Here is a 22,739-nt window from a genome sequence, read left to right as displayed (position 1 = left end):
GTGTGTTTTAAGCGCAGAGACGGTTTGGTAGGGGAAACAGAGGGAATACTTGTGTAGGAGAGTATCTGTGGAAATGAGGCTCTGAAGGCAACTCACAAAAATATGTTCTAAGTGTTAGGTAGTAATTTTGTTTTGTGCACTGGCGTGTTGATGTATTTCATATTGGGAAAGTAGAATGTGCACTCCATTTGACTCACTGTTCCCTTCAGTCAGAGAAGTACCTAATGTATTGAACATAGCTGCCAATTTGCGCACAGTATATTCCCACAAACATTAGTGTTGTCAATGAGAGATAATTTGATGAACCAATGCTGTTGTTGGATACTGGAGGTGTTCGCCCCTCTCTCTTTCTGTGACAGTGTTCTTGTCCAAAAGGGCACTGGGACACCATTTGACACTGATTCACTCTGGAAAGAGGGCCCAGATTTCTGTTCTTGGATGGGTGAACTGGCGATGCTGGGAGATTTGGGGATGTTTTGGGGACTTCCAGTTGCCACCAGGAACACAAATCACTGTGTACACAAAAAAGCTACTTGTGCTTTCTTTATGTTTTAGACGGTTTTTGATTTAGCCCTTTTCAAAAATGTTAGTATAGTTCTCTAATTGTGAAAGTTGTGAAAGTTAACAATCCTTTTGGCAGTGTTGAGCTGTCAGAGGGTCGGGCATTCTGAGATATAGTTACCACTGTCTTTGCTTCATGGAATGGCTGTGGAATCCAAGCCTGTGGATCAAGCAATCTCACAGAGCCAGGGGAGGAAGGTGAGGTGTGGAGAAAGGTCAGGGATTGATGCGGGAGTTGGGCATTGAGGGCAGGCTCCAGATTGGATGTGATCCATCACAACCATCACTGAATGGCAGTATGGAGGAACTGGATGGAATTATTCTTGATTCACTCCATACTTTCCCTCTGCTTTGATCTGTTGTTCCAATTTCATTAAGTGCTTCCAATCCCTTATGCAGAAAGAACGGGACCTGGAACTGGCGGCACGAATTGGCCAGTCATTGCTGAAGAAGAACAAGTCACTAACTGAGAAAAATGAGCACCTTGAAGAGCAGGTGGAGCATGCCAGAGAGGAGGTGAGTCTGGGTGCCTTGAGCTTATATCCACTGGCTGCTTGGAAGAATGTTCAAATTGATGGAGTACACTTCCTCATCGAATGTGGGGTTTATATCTAGTAGGTGTGAGTGTACTTTTTAACAGCTACAGTATATGCACTGTGTTGTCTGACTTTGGATACGTTGTTGTATCAGTTCACTGTCAATATAGCATGCTTGACCAAAGCTTCGCAGCTGAGGAAGTATCCATCCAGCCAGTAGCAAACTGTGAAGGAAAAGTGAGCAGTATCCCGTAGATAGAGAGGGAGTTGGGGAGAATTGCTGGGTATGTTGTGAGTTGCAAAGAAAGAGTGATTATAGCATGTGCTCTGTACCCCGAACTGGTGGAGATATTCCTAAGAATGCATGATATGCTTTCTACAGATAAAAGTATAGTCATTGGTATTCATATGGGCTCCTGTTAATGCTTGTCTTTTAGTTGGCTACATGGAACAGTCTTTGTTCGAAACCTCTCTACACCCCCTCCCCTGTGCTTTCATCAATGACTATTGGTGCTGCCTGTTACACACGCAGAGCTCGTCAATTTTTGTCACCTTTGCTTTGAACTATATTTATTCATTTATTTAGAACTTCCACCCAACCCTCAATTTTACTTGAACATTTTTGACATTTCTCTCCCTTTTACGGATCTCTATCTGTCTACCCCTGGAGATAAGCAAAGCCATGGATTCCCACATCTACCTCAACTACATCTCCTCCCACCCAGTCTCCTGTAAGAATGTCATCACTGTCTCTCAGTCTCCACCATATTTCCAATTAACCAATTTAACAAATTAACCAATTTCCCCCGGGATCAATAAAGTATGACTATGACTATGACTATATCTACACTCAAGACAAGGCTTTCCACTCTAGGATATCAGAAATGTCCTTTTTTTGGGAAATGTAGCTTCCCCTCTGCTGCTGTCAACGAAGCTCTTATCCGCATCTTCTCTATTTCCCACACGTCTCTCACTCCCCCTTACAGAGCAGGGATAGAATTTGCTCCTCACCTTTCATCGCACCAGCCTCTGCGTCCAACAAATCATGTGTTGACATTTCCAACAGTTACAACAGAATGTCATCATGTCAATCTTCTCCTTCACCATCCCTTTCTGCTTTTCTCTCCCCGTGACTCCGTGAACCAGTCATCCCTCTTCACCCCTCCACCTAACCCTCATCCACTGGAGATGTAACACCACCTTCCTCACCACTATTCAGCAACCTAAGCAGCCCTTCAAAGTGAATCAGAGATCCAGGTACACCATCTTCAACCTCTAATACTGCATTCACTGCTCCCTGTACTGTTCCCTCTGTATCAGTGAGTCCAGGAGCAGACTGGGCACCTGCCTCACAAGGACAATCCCGGCCCCTAGCTGCAGGCTACTCTGCTTCCACTCTCATGACTGTATGACCTCTGCTTTCTCCTCAGCCAGGGTGAGGCCAGATGCAAACTAGGACAACAGCACATATCCTGCCTGGTAGTCTGCAGCCCAGTGATATGAACATTGAATTTTCCCTTTTTAGAAAAGTCACTCTGCCTGTGTTTTTCTCTCTTTCTGCTCCAATCAAGTTCCATTTCACTTGCTCACCTTCTTCCATCTTCCTCTCGCTCGCAAGCTGAACTGACAGGGTGTAGAGCGTGATAATCAATCAGCCATGATGGAATGGTGGAGCAGACTCAAATGGCCCAATTCTACTCTTGTGTCCTGTCCTCTTCCCCAGTGATCCCACCTGTCCACTATCTCTCTCATGTACCTGATCACCTTCCACTCATCACCTTCCTGACTTACAGAATGTAAAGCATTGAATCAGACAGTACAGGAACAGGTCCTTTTGCCCATGATGTTGTATTGACCTTGATGCTAATTTAAACTGCGTATCAGCCTGCAATGATCCATGTCTCTCCATTCTCTGCCTGTTCATATGCCTGTCCAATCAGATTGGGTCTAATCTAATGTGTCAGATTCCAGTACCTGCATTTCATTGACTCCACTAATCATCTGCTATACCCCATCTCCACTGCCACCTTCTCCTCTACCTCACCTGTCCCCATCTACCCCTTTCTCCACCTCACCTGTCCCCATCTACCCCTGTCCCTATCTACCCCTTTCCCCACCTCACCTATCCCCATCTACCCCTTTCCCCACCTCACCTGTCTCCATCTACCCCTTTCCCCACTTCACCTGTCCCCATCTACCCCTTTCCCCAACTTACCTGTCCCCATCTACCCCTTTCCCCACCTTACCGGTCCCCATCTACCCCTCTCCTCCTCACCTGTCCCCATCTACCCCTTTCCCCACCTCACCTGTCCCCACCTCACCTGTCCCCATCTACTCCTTTCTCCACCTCACCTGTCTCCATCTACCCCTTTCCCCACTTCACCTGTCCCCATCTACCCCTTTCCCCAACTTACCTGTCCCCATCTACCCCTTTCTCCACCTCACCTGTCCCCATCTACCCCTCTCCACCACCTCACCTGTCCCCATCTACTACCCTTTCTCCACCTCACCTGTCCCCATCTACCCCTCTACTCCTCACCAGTCCCCATCTACCCCTTTCCCCACCTCACTTGTCCCCATCTACCTTTCTCCACCTCACCTGTCCCCATCTACCCCTTTCTCCACCTCACCTGTCTCCATCTACCCCTTTCCCCACCTCACCTGTCTCCATCTACCCCTTTCCCCACCTCACCTGTCCCCATCTACCCCTTTCCCCACCTCACCTGTCCCCATCTACACCTTTCCCCACCTCACCTGTCCCCATCTACCCCTTTCCCCACCTCACCTGTGTCCATCTACCCCTTTCCCCACCTCACCTGTCCCCATCTACCCCTTTCCCCACCTCACCTGTCCCCATCTACCCCGTCCCCATCTACCCCTTTCCCCACCTCACCTGACCTCATCTACCCCTTTCTCCACCTCACCTGTCCCCATCTCACCTGTCCCCATCTACCCCTTTCCCCACTTCACCTGTCCCCATCTACCCCTTTCCCCACCTTACCTGTCCCCATCTACCCCTCTCCTCCTCACCTCACCTGTCCCCACCTCACCTGTCCCCATCTACCCCTTTCTCCACCTCACCTGTCCCCATCTACTCCTTTCTCCACCTCACCTGTCCCCATCTACCCCTTTCTCCACCTCACCTGTCCCCATCTACCCCTCTCCACCTCACCTGTCCCCATCTACCCCTCTCCACCACCTCACCTGTCCCCATCTACTACCCTTTCTCCACCTCACCTGTCCCCATCTACCCCTCTACTCCTCACCTGTCCCCATCTACCCCTCTACTCCTCACCTGTCCCCATCTACTCCTCTACTCCTCACCTGTCCCCATCTACCCCTTTCCCCACCTCACTTGTCCCCATCTACCTCTTTCTCCACCTCACCTGTCCCCATCTACCTCTTTCTCCACCTCACCTGTCCCCATCTACCCCTTTCTCCAACTCACCTGTCCCCATCTACCCCTTTCTCCACCTCACCTGTCTCCATCTACCCCTTTCCCCACTTCACCTGTCCCCATCTACCCCTTTCCCCATCTCACCTCTCCCCACCTACCCCTTTCTCCACCTCACCTGACCCCATCTACCCCTCTCCACCTCACCTGTCCCCATCTACCCCTTTCTCCACCTCACCTGTCCCCATCTACCCCTTTCTCCACCTCACCTGTCCCCATCTACCCCTTTCTCCACCTCACCTGTCTCCATCTTCCCATTTCTCCACCTCACCTGTCCCATCTACCCCTTTCCCCACCTCACCTGTCTCCATCTGCCCCTTTCTCCATCTCACCTGTCCCCATCTACCCCTTTCCCCACCTCACCTGTCCCCATCTACCCCTCTCCTCCACCTCACCTGTGCCCATCTACTACCCTTTCTCCACCTCACCTGTCCCCATCTACCCCTTTCTCCACCTCACCTGTCCTCACCTACCCCTCTCCTCCTCACCTGTCCCCATCTACCCCTTTCCCCACCTCACCTGTCCCCATCTACCCCTTTCTCCACCTCACCTGTCCCCATCTACCTCTTTCTCCACCTCACCTGTCCCCATCTACCCCTTTCTCCACCTCACCTGTCTCCATCTTCCCATTTCTCCACCTCACCTGTCCCATCTACCCCTTTCCCCACCTCACCTGTCTCCATCTACCCCTTTCTCCTCACCTGTCCCCATCAACCCCTTTCCCCACCTCACCTGTCTCCATCTTCCCATTTCTCCACCTCACCTGTCCCATCTACCCCTTCCCCACCTCACCTGTCTCCATCTACCCCTTTCCCCATCTCACCTGTCCCCAGCTACCCCTTTCCCCACCTCACCTGTCTCCATCTACCCCTTTCTCCTCACCTGTCCCCATCAACCCCTCTCCCCATCTCACCTCTCCCCATCTACTCCTTTCTCCACCTCACTTGTCCCCATCTACCCCTTTCTCCACCTCACCTGTCCCCATCTACCCCTTTCCCCACTTCACCTGTCCCCATCTACCCCTTTCCCCACCTCACCTGTCTCCATCTTCCCATTTCTCCACCTCACCTGTCCCATCTACCCCTTCCCCACCTCACCTGTCTCCATCTACCCCTTTCCCCATCTCACCTGTCCCCAGCTACCCCTTTCTCCACCTCACCTGTCTCCATCTACCTCTTTCTCCACCTCACTTGTCTCCATCTACACCTTTCCCCACCTCACCTGTCTCCATCTACCCCTTTCTCCACCTCACCTGTCCCCATCTACCCCTTTCCCCACTTCACCTGTCCCCATCTACCCCTTTCCCCACCTCACCTGTCCCCATCGACCCCTCTTCTCCTCACCTGTCCCAATCTACCCCTTTCCCCACCTCACCTGTCCCCATCTACCCCTTTCTCCACCTCACCTGTCCCCATCTACCCCTTTCCCCACTTCACCTGTCCCCATCTACCCCTTTCCCCACCTCACCTGTCTCCATCTTCCCATTTCTCCACCTCACCTGTCCCATCTACCCCTTCCCCACCTCACCTGTCTCCATCTACCCCTTTCCCCATCTCACCTGTCCCCAGCTACCCCTTTCTCCACCTCACCTGTCTCCATCTACCTCTTTCTCCACCTCACTTGTCTCCATCTACACCTTTCCCCACCTCACCTGTCTCCATCTACCCCTTTCTCCACCTCACCTGTCCCCATCTACCCCTTTCCCCACTTCACCTGTCCCCATCTACCCCTTTCCCCACCTCACCTGTCCCCATCGACCCCTCTTCTCCTCACCTGTCCCAATCTACCCCTTTCCCCACCTCACCTGTCCCCACCTCACCTGTCCCCATCTACCCCTTTCTCCACCTCACCTGTCCCCATCTACCCCTTTCCCCACTTCACCTGTCCCCATCTACCCCTTTCCCCACCTCACCTGTCCCCATCGACCCCTCTCCTCCTCACCTGTCCCAATCTACCCCTTTCCCCACCTCACCTGTCCCCATCGACCCCTCTCCTCCTCACCTGTCCCAATCTACCCCTTTCCCCAGCTCACCTGTCCCCACCTCACCTGTCTCCATCTACCCCTTTCTCTACCTCACCTGTCCCCATCTACCCCTTTCTCTACCTCACCTGTCCCCATCTACCCCTTTCCCCACTTCACCTGTCCCCATCTACCCCTTTCTCCACCTCACCTGTCCCCATCTACCCCTCTCCACCTCACCTGTCCCCATCTACCCCTTTCTCCACCTCACCTGTCTCCATCTACCCCTTTCCCCACCTCACCTGTCCCCATCTACCCCTCTCCACCTCACCTGTCTCCATCTACCCCTTTCCCCATCTCACCTGTCCCCAGCTACCCCTTTCTCCACCTCACCTGTCTCCATCTACCTCTTTCTCCACCTCACTTGTCTCCATCTACACCTTTCCCCACCTCACCTGTCTCCATCTACCCCTTTCCCCACCTCACCTGTCCCCATCGACCCCTCTCCTCCTCACCTGTCCCAATCTACCCCATTCCCCACCTCACCTGTCCCCATCTACCCCTTTCTCCACCTCACCTGTCCCCATCTACCCCTTTCCCCACTTCACCTGTCCCCATCTACCCCTTTCCCCACCTCACCTGTCCCCATCAACCCCTCTCCTCCTCACCTGTCCCAATCTACCCCTTTCTCCACCTCACCTGTCCCCATCTACCCCTTTCTCCACCTCACCTGTCCCCATCTACCCCTCTCCACCTCACCTGTCCCCATCTACCCCTTTCTCCACCTCACCTGTCTCCATCTACCCCTTCCCCACCTCACCTGACCCCATCTACCACTTTCCCCACCTCACCTGTCCCCACCTACCCCTCTCTCCACCGTTATGTGTTTCCACCTTTACCCCACCAGCTGCTGTCTGCAAACTCTACTGTTCCCTCCACCATGCTCCATCTGTTCATCAGCTCCCCCCCCCCACTCAGTGGACATGCCTATAACCCGCAAGCTCTTGACTCACTCCTCCCTCTCCATTTTTTACACTGGTAAATACAGTTGAAGTCAGAAGTTTACATACACTTAGGCTGAAGTCATTAAAACTCATTGTTTAACCACTCCACAGATTGCATACCAGCAAACTATAGTTTTGGCAAGACGTTGAGAACATCTACTTTGTGCATGACACGAGTAATTTTTCCAACAGTTGTTTACAGACAGATTATTGCACTTTTAATTGACTATATCACAATTCCAGTGGGTCAGAAGTTTACAAACAAAATGAAAAGAAATCAGCCAAGACCTCAGAAAAAAAAATTATGGATCTCCACAAGTCTGGTTCATCCTTGGGAGCAATTTCCAAACGCCTGAAGGTACGACGTTCATCTGTACAAACAATAGTACGCAAGTATAAACACCATCGGACCACGCAGCTGTCATACCGCTCAGGAAAAAGATGCATTCTGTCTCCTAGAGGTGAACGTACTTTGGCGCGAAAAGTGCAAATCAATCCCAGAACAACAGCAAAGGACCTTGTGAAGATGCTGGAGGAAACAGGTAGACAAGTATCTATATCCACAGTAAAACAAATCCTATATCAACATACATAAACAGCAACCTTTATGCGTGTTGCTTGAAATTCTAGCATCTGCAGATTTCCTCGTGCTTGCGCCTATATCGACATAACCTGAAAGGCTGCTCAGCAAGGAAGAAGACGCTGCTCCAAAACCACCATAAAAAGCCAGACTACAGTTTGCAAGTGCACATGGGGACAAAGATCTTACTTTTTGGAGAAATGTCCTCTGGTCTGACGAAACAAAAATTGGACTGTTTGGCCATAATGACCATCGTTATGTTTGGAAGAAAAAGGGTGAGGCTTGCAAGTCGAAGAACACCATCCCAACCGTGAAGCATGGGGGTGGCAGCATCATGTTGTGAGGGTGCTTTGCTGCAGGAGAGACTGGTGCAATTCTCAAAATAGATGGCATCATGAGGAAGGAAAACTATGTGGATATATTGAAGCCATCTCAAGGCATCAGCCAGAAAGTTAAAGCTCGGTCACAAATGGGTCTTCCAAATGGACAATGACCCCAAGTATATCTCCAAAGTTGTGGCAAAATTGCTTAAGGACAACAAAGTCAAGGTAATGGAGTGGCCATCACAAAGCCCTGACCTCAGTCCGATAGAAAATTTGTGGGCAGAACTGAAAAAGTGTGTGCGAGCAAAGAGGCCTACAAACCTGACTCAGTTACACCAGTTCTGTCTGGAGGAATGGAACAAAATTCCAGCAACTTACTGTGGGAAGCTTGTGGAAGGCTATCCGAAACGTTTCACCCAAGTTAAGCAATTTAAAGGCAATGCTACCAAATACTATCAAAGTGTATGTAAACTTCTGACCCACTGGGAAAATGATGAAAGAAATAAAAGCTGAAATAAATCATTCTCTCTACTATTATTCTGACATTTCACATTCTTAAAATAAAGTAGTGATCCTAACTGACCTAAGACAGGGAATGTTTTCTAGGATTAAATGTCAGGAATTGTGAAAAACTGAATTTAAATGTATTTGGCTCAGCTGTATGTAAACTTCTGACTTCAACTGTATACTCTAGAGCAGGGGTTCCCAGCAGGTTTTATGCCATGGACCAATACCATTGAACAAGGCGTCCATGGACCCCAGGTTGTGAATCCCTGCTCTCGACTTTCTGTCCTGATACAATAACCTGAAATGTCAAACATCCCTCTGCCTGCTTCCACGTACACACCGGGCCCACGTCCTTCCTCCAGCAGTTTGTTTTATGCTACCGCATGATGTTGTTCTGAACCAGGGAAGGACAGGGAATAAAGCAATGTGGCATCAGTGAAAAGAAGACAGCAATATCGACAGTAGGTACAGGGAACGTTGAAAACACTCAGCAGATGAGTCAGCATCTGTGGAAGAGCAGTAGATTTAACACTTGGGTTGAAGACTTTTCACTCAGATTTGCGGCATCTCCTCATGGTGTCTCTGTGACTGCCAGGGACCACTGAGATTGGGGTTTGCAGTGCTGGGTGCTTGTGCCCATTGATAGAAGCATTTACTTCACTGCAAGGTAGTGAATGATGCATGGCATTGGCGTGGTGAGTGCACTTGCAAAATCCGAGGAGATGGAAAGGAGTTGTGATGAAAGCAGCAGGGGAGGAAGAGGTGTATAGGTCAGACTGAGGTAGCATGGAGAAGTAACAGCCCCACTTACTTCATTGGTTGTAATGCCCTAGTGACCTTGCAGTAGTTTTTGAATGTCTCTGACATAAAAAGTAAGCTATTAACATGTTAAACATTTGATAGAAATGTGGAAACAGAGGGTGGTTCTCTTCTGACTGCAGATTTTCTTGTGTTTGTGACCCTACAATCCTTAAAGGGTTCGTTCAGGCTCTGCACCCAGAGCCCGTGCAGGTTCTGGGGAATCTCAGCCAGGCTGAACTCTGCTGCTGTGGAATCCAGTGGTTGAGTGTACTGATAGATGTGGTGCCATCTGTCTCTGGTCTGTGAATTGTGAAGGCCTGTATGTGTAAGTCCCAGATGTACTACTGTATAAATAGTTCAATGTCAGTGACTGCGTTCATATCCAACACATTAGTCTGCAAGATCCAACCTGTAAGGTTATCATTACACAAGGACCAGTATCGTTTAATGAACTTGTGCTGCTTTTAAATCTCAGAGCATCCTGGATAAAAGAAGGTCTCTTTGATGGCAGTACATTATAGACCTGCCTGATGATAAGTGTTTGGCACTGAAGAACGTTTGTTGAGGCACTGATGGAGTGGTGCTCCATGCTGCCTCAGAACTAAGTGCTACAACAATTCCTATTTTAATAGTCAGAATGTGGATTATAAAGCATTGTATAAACTCCCTCATCTTTCTTTACTGCTCACAACTTTTTTCCCACTTGGGTTGGGATGGCTGTTACATATTTTAAACTGGTACTAAAACCTGTAATGTTGAATTTATAAGCATGCACAGAGCATCCTGGAGTAAATGCCAGGAAGGCAAGGTTGTGCATTTAAATAGACAGACAAATCGCAGCACCATGTGTGTGTTCTATTTGTTCTAATTGTTAACCCTCCCCTCCCCACCCTGATCTCACCCACAGGTTTCTCAGCTACGTCATGAGCTGTCCATGAAAGATGAGCTACTGCAGTTCTATACTAACGCAGCAGAAGAAAGTGAGAGTGGTTCGACTTCCTCCACACCGTGAGTGTTCTAATCCACTGGGCAACATGTTGTAGTGGGATGCTGGAATAATAATCCAAGCTCTTGGTCTGATGGGATCAAACCCCACTCTGACATCTGGGGTATCAATTAATGGATTGAATCTGAATGAACAGCTGTTCTTGGTAGTGACCCAGACGTAATTACTGAAATCCCATCTGACTTACTGGTGTCCCTCTGGGAAGGATTGGTAGATTTCACCATGTCTGGCCAATATTGAAACTCCAGACCCCTCACAATACACTGAAGTGTTCTCACAAACAACTTGCCTCATACACATGCTATGTTGAGATGTAAACATAATAAAATCAGACTGACCTAGGGAGTGGTCTTGAATGCCTTACTGTTGGAATAGAAGAATGGATTAACTCCCACTGTAAAATCACAAGATACCTCGTTGCTGTATTGTACATAGTACAGCTGGCATAACCATGCAATTGCAGTGTTTTAAACAAGAAACTGCTGCAAAGTTAGATTTGATAGCACTGCTCTATGGCTTTAAACAAGTGAAAGGGGCAGCAGTGCATGGATACCACTGCCCAGGAGCTCCCCTCCAACTCAGGCACACTCTGGACTTGGAAATGTATCACTGCTAATTTCGTGTTGTTACGTCTTCATCCTAAAAAACCTTGGTTAGAATGCATCAGTTTGATCTTATTGTTCTCAGGTTGCGGCGGAATGAATCTGCTCCATCTGTACAGAATTACTTTCACCTGGATTCTCTTCAAAAGAAGCTGAAGGATCTGGAAGAGGAAAATGTTGTTTTAAGAACAGAGGTGGGGGAAATGATTTCTTCCTTTAGGTTACTGTTATAAATCACAGTATAAATACTTCATTTGTTGAATTCTCTCCATTATGTAAGGTTGGTCATATCTTGCCAACAGTTCCTCCTCAGACAGTCTTCCTCACTCTTTCAGTTTCTCTGACTCTTCCTCCTAACCGCCTCTCCTTAGTCTCCCCTCTCTATCTCCTTCTCCATTCACTCATCTCCTTAATGATCCTCATAATTCCCTGTTCTGTCCTGATCCCCTTCCACTGCCTCTCTGGATCTCTACCTTTTCGTCTTCTTCACCAATACAGACCATTAAGACTTGTCTTCTTCAGGGATCTTTCCCCAGTTACCATTCCAGTACCATCTCCACAGATCCAGTAGTTGTACTGAGCTGTGACATATAACCATATAATAACAATTACAGCACAGAAACAGGCCATCTCGGCCCTTCTAGTCCGTGCCGAACTCTTACGCTCACCTAGTCCCACTGACCTGCACTCAGCCCATAACCCTCCATTCCTTTCCTGTCCATATAGCTGTCCAATTTAACTTTAAACAACAACATCGAACCTGCCTCAACCACTTCTGCTGGAAGCTCGTTCCACACAGCTACCACTCTCTGAGTAAAGAAGTTCTCCCTCATGTTATCCCTAAACTCTTGCCCTTTAGCTCTCAACTCATGTCCTCTTGTTTGAATCTCCCCATTCTCAATGGAAAAACCCTATCCAAGTCGACTCTTTCAATCCCCCTCATAATTTTAAATACCTCTATCAAGTCCCCCCTCAACCTTCTACGTCCCAAAGAATAAAGAACCAACTTGTTCAACCTTTCTCTGTAACTTAGGTGCTGAAACTCAGGTAACATTCTAGTAAATCAATTTCCCTTGGGATCAATAAAGTATGACTATGACTATGGCTACAATGTTCATTCCCCTCACCCCTTGTCAATGTAAAGTGACTGTTGGTTGTTTTGTTGTGTGTTATTCTTAACTGAATATTCAGGACGGTATTACCTGTTTGTAACGTAACGCATTTTTGTCTGGTTTCACAGACATGCCATCTGCAGACTGAAACCATTTCATATGAAGAGAAGGAACAGCAACTTGTGAATGACTGTGTGAAGGAGCTAAGTATGTTATAGTCAGCCTGACGAGCTTGTAAGGTTAATGATTTTAAATGGAAGTATCATCCTCTCTTGAGTATTAGATATTATTAAATGCTTCATGTTCCAAAACCAGTCGCGCCACTGACTTTGGGTTGGTGGTTAAAATGTCTGAAGGACTTCTATTTCTCCAGCGATCCCAGGAGTTAATTAGAGCTCTACTGTCATCACTGAGGACAGCAAGATTGCAGTGCTGCACCATTCAGAGCAGGACAACACACTGGCAATTCACTTACTAAAAGCACAATGACAAAATTTAAAATGACGCCTGAGTTATTTAGAATGACATCCAAGTTATAACTGAATTAAAAACAAACAACTCTAAATTAATTATAAGAAACAATGGCTGCTCCATTCAAGTATTGTACATGTCCAGTTATGGAGTACAATGATTCAATATAAAATAGCATCAAGAATTATGCTCATGTATTGCACTTAGAGACTGCCCATAGTGACTATAGACTGCGGGTGGGTGAGGGACATTGTTCAGTTTAATGACAGCCCTGGGGAGAAAAGAGGTCTGGATGTCCATGCAGAGATGTTTCCTTATCTCCTGCTGGATGGTTGGAGATTGGACAGATGATTACTGGGCTCTGGGATGAGTCCATCACAAAATTGTTTCCATATCTGGTAGGTTTTCCTAATAATCTTTTGTGCAGTCCTGATCACTTGTTGAAGTGCTTATTGGTTGATCTTGTAGCAGCTAGTGTACCATACAATCATGCAGTAGGTCAGTAAGCTCTCAATTACACATCGATAAAGGTTTATCAGCAGCTTTTAGAGGAGACATGCTCTCTTTAAACTCCTAAGATAGTATAGCTGCTGCCCAGTCCAACAGAGCTCCTCTGTGATCTTCACTCCCAAGAACCATTTCCGCTGCTTCACTGCTAATGAGTGGTGGATCTTGTTCATACTTTCTTGATTTCCTGAAATCGATTAGCATTTATTTGTTTTTTTTTTCCATATTGAGTGAAAGGTTATGGTTTTGCACCATTCAGACAGCTTCTGCACCTCATTGTTATTTGTAATTAATCCAATCACTGCGGTGCCGTCTGCAAATTTGACGATGGAGTTGGTGGCATTGGCAGGGGCTCAGTCCTGGGTGAAAAGAATGTCAAGGACTGGCTCAGTACACATCCCTGCAGTGCAACATTGTTCAGCGTCAGAGAGGTTGATGTGTACTTGCATACTTGCTTTATCAGATATTGGATGAATCTCTTTCCCGGATCCCTAAGAATGATAAGATCCTTTTGCTTGGGGACTTCAACACCAGGGTGGAACAGAACAACAGGATATGGAGTGGAGTGCTAGGTAGGCATGGTATTGGCAAGGTGAATGCAAATGGCATGAGGCTACTTACTCTTTGCTCTGAGCATAACCTTACCATAACCAACACCGTCTTCCAGCAGAAGGCAAAATGTAAGACCTCGTGGATGCACCCTCGCTCCAAACGTTGGCACATGATTGACTTCATCATTGTGAGACGTAGTGACATCAAGGATGTTCTTATCACCTGTGCCATGAGAGGTGCAGAGTGCTGGACTGACCACCGTATGATTGTGGCCAAGCTCCATATGAAAGTGCGTCCCCCCTTGCGGCTGCAAAAACCCGATAAAAAGCGGCTAAATTGCAACCACCTGAGATATACAGAAGCAAGAAGTGAGTTTTGATGCATCCTAGCTGAGAAACTAAAAGAGCTGGAGCCTTGTCTGAGCTCAGAAAATACCATGGAGCAACAATGGACCTATATCAGCTCTGTGCTTTATGGGGCAGCAGCCCAATCCATCGGCCATAAGAGCTGGAACCACCAAGACTGGTTTGATGATAACTCAGACACCATCCACAACTTGCTTAAGGACTTGCACAAAGCACACCGAGCAACTTTAGACAACCCTTCATCCACCACCATCAGACAGCATTGGCAGGCAGCTCAGAGGAAAGTGCAAAAGGCAATACGGGCCATACAAAATGAGTGGTGGACTGAAAAGGCACATGAAATCCAGTCCTTTGCCACTAATAATGACATGCATAATTTTTACAATGCTGTCAAAACCACCTACGGCCCAATAAATCGATGTGTTACTCCCTGAAAACAGCAGATGGTCTAACACTTCTGAAGAATCAGAATACCATTCTGCTGAGGTGGGCTGAGCATTTTAACACCCTGCTTGATCAGGACTCTGATGCAGACCCCACCATCCTGGGCGAACTGCCTGAACTTCCTCCTATCCACGATCTCAGTCTACCACCAACCTTCCAGGAGGTCCTATCAGCTGTCCATTCCCTTAAGAACAACAAGTCCCCGGCACTGACAGTATCCCTGCTGAGTTACTGAAGAACGGAGGGTACACGTGTATGCACACCCTCTATCAGTACATCACCAAGGCCTGGACTGATGAGAACATCCCACAGCAATGGAGAAATGCAAACATCGTTGTCATTTATAAGAACAAGGGTGACAAGGCTATCTGCGGCAATAGTAGGGACATATCACTCCTTTCTGTTGCTGGAAAGGTCCTGGCTAAGGTGATGCTTCAGAGACTCATCAGCAACATCACCGAGTCAATGCTGCTTGAATTGCAGTGTGGATTTAGGAAGAACAGGAGCACGATCGACATGATCTTCACAGCCCGGCAGCTTTAGGAAAACTGCCGGGAGCAACATCAGGACCTGTTTATGGCCCTTGTTGACCTCTCCAAAACATTCGACACTGTGCAAAGAGAGCTCTTATGGGATGTCCTCCTCAGGTTTGGCTGTCCCAATAAATTTGTTAACATCCTCCGCCAGTTCCACAATGGGATGACTGCTTGGGTGACCACAGGAGGACAAGAGTCCGAGCCCTTCCTTGTACACACAGGGGTGAGGCAGGGGTGTGTACTAGCGCCAGTGCTCTTTAACATCTTCCTCTTGTGTGTTACCAAGCTTCTCCACAACGAGATTGAAGACAGCAGCGGTGTGGCAGTGGACCTCAGATTAGTTGGCAATTTCTTTGACATCAAGAGGCACCATGCAACCACCAAACTCCGTAGAGAGCGGGTCCTGGAGCTGCAGTATGCAGACGACTGTGCTCTTGTGGCCCATACTCCGAAGGATCTTCAGACTGTCCTTGCTGTGGCGGTGAGAGCGTACAGCAGGATGGGGCTGACTGTCAATACCACCAAGACAGAAGTGGTTTGCCAATGGAGTGCCAGTGTCCCACCCACTCTACTTCACTGTTGGTGATGAAAAGCTGTCAGTAGTGCCATCTTTCAAATATCTGGGGAGCATTCTGTCTGAGGATAGCGGCATTGACAACGCCATCCAGAGCCGCATTAAACAGGCATCAGCTGCCTTTGGGAGACTTCGGCGTAGAGTCTTTCAGAACAGGAGCCTTCGTCCCTCCACAAAGGTCGCCGTATACCAAGCGGTCTGTGTCACCACCCTCCTTTATAGCTGTGAAGCTTGGGTAACCTACATCCGTCACATCAAGTCCTTGGAGCGTTTCCACATAAGCTGCCTCCAGCGCATCATGGGAATTACCTGGCGTGAGCGGGTGCCTCACACTGAAATACTTGTAAGGACCAACTGCAGAAGTATTGGGGCCATGATCACCCAGCATCAGTTACAGTGGCTGGGGCACGTGATAAGGATGCCCCCGTGTCGGCTACCCCGCAGAGTGTTATACGGCCAGCTACATCATGGTCGACGCTCAGCTGGAGGGCCGAAGAAGCGCCTTAAGGATCAGATGAAGAATGCTTTAAGGAAGTGCAAGATCAGACCCGAGGATCTGGAGGATGACCGTACCACTTGGTGACAGCTGTGTAGGGACGGGGTTCGTATTCTGGAGATGGAAAGAACAACCAGAAGACAGCAGAAGAGAGCCAGGAGAAATGCAGCCATGGTTGCCACCACTACTACATATACACGTCCCACCCGCAATAGGGCTTGTGGGTCCAGGATAGGACTGTATAGTCATCAAAGATCTCACCGTTAAAGGAGTGGACGTTGTCATCGGATTTCGATGGATAACCGAAGAGAGAAGAGAGAGACTTGTTTAGTTTGACTGTCTGGGTGTGATTGGCAAGCAAGTCCAGAATCCCATTACAAATTGATGTATGTGTAGTTTAGCAATCAACTTGGTGGTTATGGTGTTGAAGGCAGAACTGTAGTCAATAAAAAAAATTCTGGCAAAGGTTTCTATAAGCTCCAAGTGTTCCAGTGCGATGTGGAGAGCAATGGAGATGGCGTCCTTATTTGATCCCTTTGCGTTCACCCCAGCCACATGGTCAAGCAATATCTTGAGAACAGACGATCAGCTTGCATTTGTGAGACTTAGTGTTTTGTGCATTTCTCAGAGGTACTACCGAGGGGAGTGAAGGCGTCAGAATTTCCTGGAGAGACTGGCTATGCTACTCTGGAGGAGCATCAGTTTACTTACAAGAACCCCTGCTTTATAATAAATCTACAGGATCCTATGTGAACCATTGTTAACGCAGGCAAGGCCCCTGTTTGATGCTTTATCTGTTGGTAGCTCTTCTGCTACTACAACTTTCCTCAGCCCTGCATGAGAAAACAAAACAACACAGGAGATGGAGTAGACCACTCGGCCCCTCAAGCTCACACTACTATCAATGTGATCTTGGCCCACTTACCTCATTGCCTTTTCTTTGTTAGTTCCCCATAGCCTACATTTTCATGATTGTTCAAAAAATGATCTGCTTACTCTGAACCCCCACTGATCTAGCCTCCATAACCCCTGAGGTAGAGAATTTGGTACTTGCTGTAAGAAGTTCTGTGCACTTTAGTTTTAAATGGCTACCCTGTTATGTTATAAATATGACTCTTGTTTGAACTCCAACCTTATGGAAACATTTTGCGATCTAACCTGCCCCATCCCCTCAGGTTCTTGCATGTTTCAATAAGACCACCTTTCATTCTTCTGACTCATAAAGAATATAGAGCTGTGAGTGATAAGCCAGCCCCCTCATCCCAGAGATCAGCCCACTGAATCTCTTCTGGACGATTTTCTTTGCTGGTTTGAAGCCAAAACATTTAGCATTTGTTTTTGAATGTGGGTGATCGGAGGGCATGTTCTACAGAGTTTGTACCCTGTAGAAGCCACAGGGACATACTATAGTGTACCCCAGAGCTGTTTAAAGATTCAGACGCCGCTATTCTCCCCTCTTCCCCCCCCCCCATGTAATGTTTGCCTATAGTATCTACTAGGAGATGATACTTGGGAGGACATGAGTAATGTGATAAATTACTTTAAAATTGGGAAGTAAATAAATCTTCATTAAGAGACAATTAGATAGATACATGAACAGGCAGGGAATGGAGGGATATAAACCATGTGCAGTTTAAATTGACAATGTGCTTGGCACAGATATCTTGAGGTAAAGGGTCTGTTCCTGTGAGAACTGTGCTATGTTCATGCCCAGCCTGGATGGATTCCATCAATGTAGGATCTAGGGAAGAGAGCAACACACATCAAAGTTGCTGGTGAACGCAGCAGGCCAAGCAGCATCTATAGGAAGAGGCGCAGTCGACGTTTCAGGCCGAGACCTTTCGTCAGGACTAACTGAAGGAAGAGTGAGTAAGGGATTTGAAAGCTGGAGGGGGAGGGGGAGATGTAAAATGATAGGAGAAGACAGGAGGGGGAGGGATAGAGCCGAGAGCTGGACAGGTGATAGGCAGAAGGGGATACGAGAGGATCATGGGACAGGAGGTCCGGGAAGAAAGACGGGGGGGGGGTGACCCAGAGGATGGGCAAGAGGTATATTCAGAGGGACAGAGGGAGAAAAAGGAGAGTGAGAGAAAGAATGTGTGCATAAAAAGGAGTAACAGCTGGGGTACGAGGGGGAGGTGGGGCCTAGCGGAAGTTAGAGAAGTCAATGTTCATGCCATCAGGTTGGAGGCTACCCATACGGAATATAAGGTGTTGTTCCTCCAACCTGAGTGTGGCTTCATCTTTACAGTAGAGGAGGCCGTGGATAGACATGTCAGAATGGGAATGGGATGTGGAATTAAAATGTGTGGCCACTGGGAGATCCTGCTTTCTCTGGCGGACAGAGCGTAGATGTTCAGCGAAGCGGTCTCCCAGTCTGCGTCGGGTCTCACCAATATATAAAAGGCCACATCGGGAGCACCGGACGCAGTATATCACCCCAGTCGACTCACAGGTGAAGTGATGCCTCACCTGGAAGGACTGTTTGGGGCCCTGAATGGTGGTAAGGGAGGAAGTGTAAGGGCATGTGTAGCACTTGTTCCGCTTACACGGATAAGTGCCAGGAGGGAGATCAGTGGGGAGGGATGGGGGGGACGAATGGACAAGGGAGTTGTGTAGGGAGCGATCCCTGCGGAATGCAGAGAGAGGGGGGGAGGGAAAGATATGCTTAGTGGTGGGATCCCGTTGGAGGTGGCGGAAGTTACGGAGAATAATATGTTGGACCCGGAGGCTGGTGGGGTGGTAGGTGAGGACCAGGGGAACCCTATTCCTAGTGGGGTGGTGGGAGGATGGAGTGAGAGCAGATGTACGTGAAATGGGGGAGATGCGTTTAAGAGCAGAGTTGATAGTGGAGGAAGGGAAGCCCCTTTCTTTAAAAAATGAAGACATCTCCCTCGTCCTAGAATGAAAAGCCTCATCCTGAGAGCAGATGCGGCGGAGACGGAGGAATTGCGAGAAGGGGATGGCGTTTTTGCAAGAGACAGGGTGAGAAGAGGAATAGTCCAGATAGCTGTGAGAGTCAGTAGGCTTATAGTAGACATCAGTGGATAAGCTGTCTCCAGAGACAGAGACAGAAAGATCTAGAAAGGGGAGGGAGGTGTCGGAAATGGACCAGGTAAACTTGAGGGCAGGGTGAAAGTTGGAGGCAAAGTTAATAAAGTCAACGAGCTCAGCATGCATGCAGGAAGCAGCGCCAATGCAGTCATCAAACAGTCGTTGTTGAGATGCTGCCTGGCGATAAAGAGATCCAGAGCAGGCAGAAGACCAGAGCGGGGTGTCCATGAAGAAGAGGAGGGCTGAAGACGGGAGAACGGGTCATCGATGGGGGTGGAAGAGTCCCTGCCGAAGAAGTAGGCTCGGAGACGGAGACGGCGGAAGAAGAGTTCCGCATCATGGCGAACACGGAACTCGCTGAGGTGTGGGCGAAGGGGGACAAAGGTGAGGCCCTTACTGAGAACAGAGCGTTCTGCCTCCGACAGTTGAAGGTCGGAGGGGATGGTAAAGACCCGGCACGGATGAGAGCTGGGATCAGAGGGGAGAGGGGGGAGGCTGGGGGTGTCAGTGGAGAGGGGATGGTTGGGGTGAGAGGAAGATGGAGCCTCTGAGGGCCCAGGAGTTGACAGTGGGATCTGAGGAAGACGGGGCTGCGGAGTGGTGGTGGGGGAAGGGGAGACGGGAGTCACAACAGCAGCACATAAAGACCCGGCCTGGAGTTCAAGGCTGGAGTCGCAGTTGGTGGTTGCGCGATCGCTTTGAATGTCTCCATGGTCGTTGCTGGAGTCCGGGTTTTGAATATGTCCTGAGGTGTTGGAGCCGCCGAGATCAACGGCAGGGGCCGCAACCGAAAGTTCATGCCTGCTAGCGTCGGGGCCGGCAGGCTCTGGAGTCTGGGGAAGAGAGACCATTTTCACTTGCAAGGAGTGGTTTAAGCAGAGATCATCCAGTCAGACAATCAACAAGGAATTCAGTGGAAGCTTCTTTATTCAAAGACTAGTCAGAATGTGGAATTTCCTCCTACATTGGAGGTAAAAGCAAACATTCCCAAAGCATTTAAGAAAAGCCTAAGCAAGCCTGGTGGGAGTGGGGGAGGGAATAGAGGGTCAGACTTGTAGACACAGATCACAATAGATTAGTTGCACTAGATGGCTGTTTCTATGTTGTATATCTTGTTTGAGTAACTTTGTCTTTGTCTAACAGCAAAATAAGCTTTTAATCTCTACAAAATATGAATTGGTTCTCCAGTACCCAGAGCACTGTGATGTGAGGTCCATTGTTACTTTTGCAAATTCAGTGAAGCTTCATTTCCTCTGAAAGGAAGCCCATCATTTGCCTCGATGTAGAAGAATGATGGATTCTTGTGCTGGGACAGTGGTGTAGCTGCTAGAGATGTTGCCTCACAAGCACCTGGGTTCAATCTGGACTTCTCATTCTGTCTGTGTGGAGTTTGCATGTTCCTTCTGTGGCTACATGGTTTTACTCCAGTGGGCTGTTTCCTCCCACGTCCCAAAGATGATCAGGTTGGGGTTGAATGGCCACTGTAAAATGTCTCTAATACAGGGGTGCTAGAGGTCATGTGGGAGAGAAAAGATGGTAGGGAATTAAGAGAGAAGTGTATGTTGCAGTTATATAATAGATTTATGACTCTGTAATATCTATGACTCATTGCAATGTTCCCTGTAATTTAGCTAACAGCTGTGTGGATCAGTCATTGCTCTGAGTGGGGAATGTTTACGTGGCCTGAAAACTGTATGGCACTTCAATAAAACTTTATACAAAAGAAATTGCCAGCTATGTGGCTAAAAAAGCTATTTGCATGGGAACATTTCAGTTACTGTGTGGCCAGTGTAGAAGGAACAGTGACTCAGTGACTATTGGGAGGGCAAATCTGGAATAATGTGTTCTATTTTGGTCACTATGTTACTGAGCAAGAAAGAGTGCAAAGGAAGTTTATGAGGATGTTGCTGGGGCTCAAGAAACTGAGTTTTGAAGAGCGCTTGAGCAGTTTAGGACTTATCTCATTGGAATATAGGATATTGACAGGTGATCTTATAGATTTGTATAAAATTACAAGAATAGATGAGGTCAATGTGAACAGTCTTTTCCTCAGCGTTGTGGAATCAAGAACATAGAGACCATAAGCTAAGGTGAGAGGAAAGAAATTTTATAGGAACCTGAGGGGAAACCTTTTCATCTGGAAGGTGGTCAGTATATGGAATGAAACACCAGAGGAAGTGGTTAAGGGAGGCACATTAACAATATTTGAAAGGTACTTGGATAGGAAAGGTTAAGGAGGATAGGGGTCACACACAGGCTGGTAGGAATAGTTTCAATGTAAATCTTGGTCAGTGTGTTCTAGTTGGGCCGAAGTGCCAATTTCTATGCTGCATGCCTATGTGACTCTCTATAACTCTTTAAGTGGAGAACCAGCATGATCTTAGGTGTTCTCATGATCTTCAGTGTCATGAGGAAGTGTGAAATCAGTAAGTTGATGCTGACAAGATTGCCTTGAGAAGATCAACCACCTGTTGAACTCCCTCTACATGTACTGATCTGCTGCAATGAGTGAAACTGTGTGTCCAGAACTGGATTAGAAGTGATATACTTGCCATGTCCAATGTATGGAGAATCCTGCGTTTATATGGCTTGGTACATGGTGTTCCATGAATTGACTATTTTCTTTCATAATCTGACATTTGAGATTCCTTCTTGCTTTCTTTAACAATCACCATCACATTGTACTCCCTGGGACTGGGCAGTAATGGAGACCTCACTAATGGTATGTTACTCAGTACCAAGTTCACTTGCATTTTTATTTGACAATATTAATGTGACATATTTCTAATGACTGCAGATTGCTGAAGTTCACACTTCCTTTCAGCTTTATTTCCTTTTGGATGGTTAGCAGTGAAGTAATCAAAGTGTCTTTCCCATAGCAAAGCAAAGCACTTCACATGACATGGATGGTTTCTTTGGAGGTCTGGGGTAGGCTGTTAGCTGGGCTTAGAATGGACAGGCAAGTGTGGCTTCCCGAGCATCCTGAGGCTTTTATGTGCAGCATTCTTTCATTATTCCCACCACATTCCTGTTTGAATCAAACTTGTTGAACAGGTAGAATTAATCTTTCCCTTCTTACCCTCCAGGAGATGCAAACGTACAGCTGGTTAACTTGGCCGAGGAACTGGCAAAGAAGACAGAAGATGCAGCACGTCAGCAAGAAGAAATTACGCATCTGCTCTCTCAAATAGTCGATCTACAGAGGAAGACCAAGGCAGTAAGTGACACTGGAGACCGCTCATACTGGAATCTAGATCAACATAAAATCTGCTGGAGGAACTCAGTGGGCGAGGC

The 22,739-nt window shown here is 47.8% G+C and overlaps 1 protein-coding gene across 15 annotated transcripts in view; it reads left to right on the top strand.

Annotated features, from left to right (window-relative positions):
- The window catches only part of trak1a (trafficking protein, kinesin binding 1a), a 268,008-nt gene that overhangs the window by 222,870 nt on the left and 22,399 nt on the right, over positions 1 to 22,739 (top strand). For all 15 annotated transcript variants that reach the window (XR_010020805.1, XM_063070077.1, XM_063070074.1 and 12 more), the window contains 5 exons: positions 961 to 1,077; positions 10,634 to 10,734; positions 11,420 to 11,528; positions 12,575 to 12,653; positions 22,532 to 22,662. Coding sequence is in view for 14 of the 15 variants with exons in the window: in XM_063070077.1 (XP_062926147.1) it covers positions 961 to 1,077; positions 10,634 to 10,734; positions 11,420 to 11,528; positions 12,575 to 12,653; positions 22,532 to 22,662 (537 nt within the window). In the remaining variant the exon portion in view is untranslated. The remainder of the gene's footprint in view (positions 1 to 960; positions 1,078 to 10,633; positions 10,735 to 11,419; positions 11,529 to 12,574; positions 12,654 to 22,531; positions 22,663 to 22,739) is intronic.

Source organism: Mobula hypostoma, chromosome 17, assembly GCF_963921235.1.
Source record: "Mobula hypostoma chromosome 17, sMobHyp1.1, whole genome shotgun sequence".
Classification (NCBI taxonomy): Eukaryota; Metazoa; Chordata; class Chondrichthyes; order Myliobatiformes; family Myliobatidae; genus Mobula; species Mobula hypostoma.
This window is presented reverse-complemented; position numbering and strand designations above follow the sequence as displayed.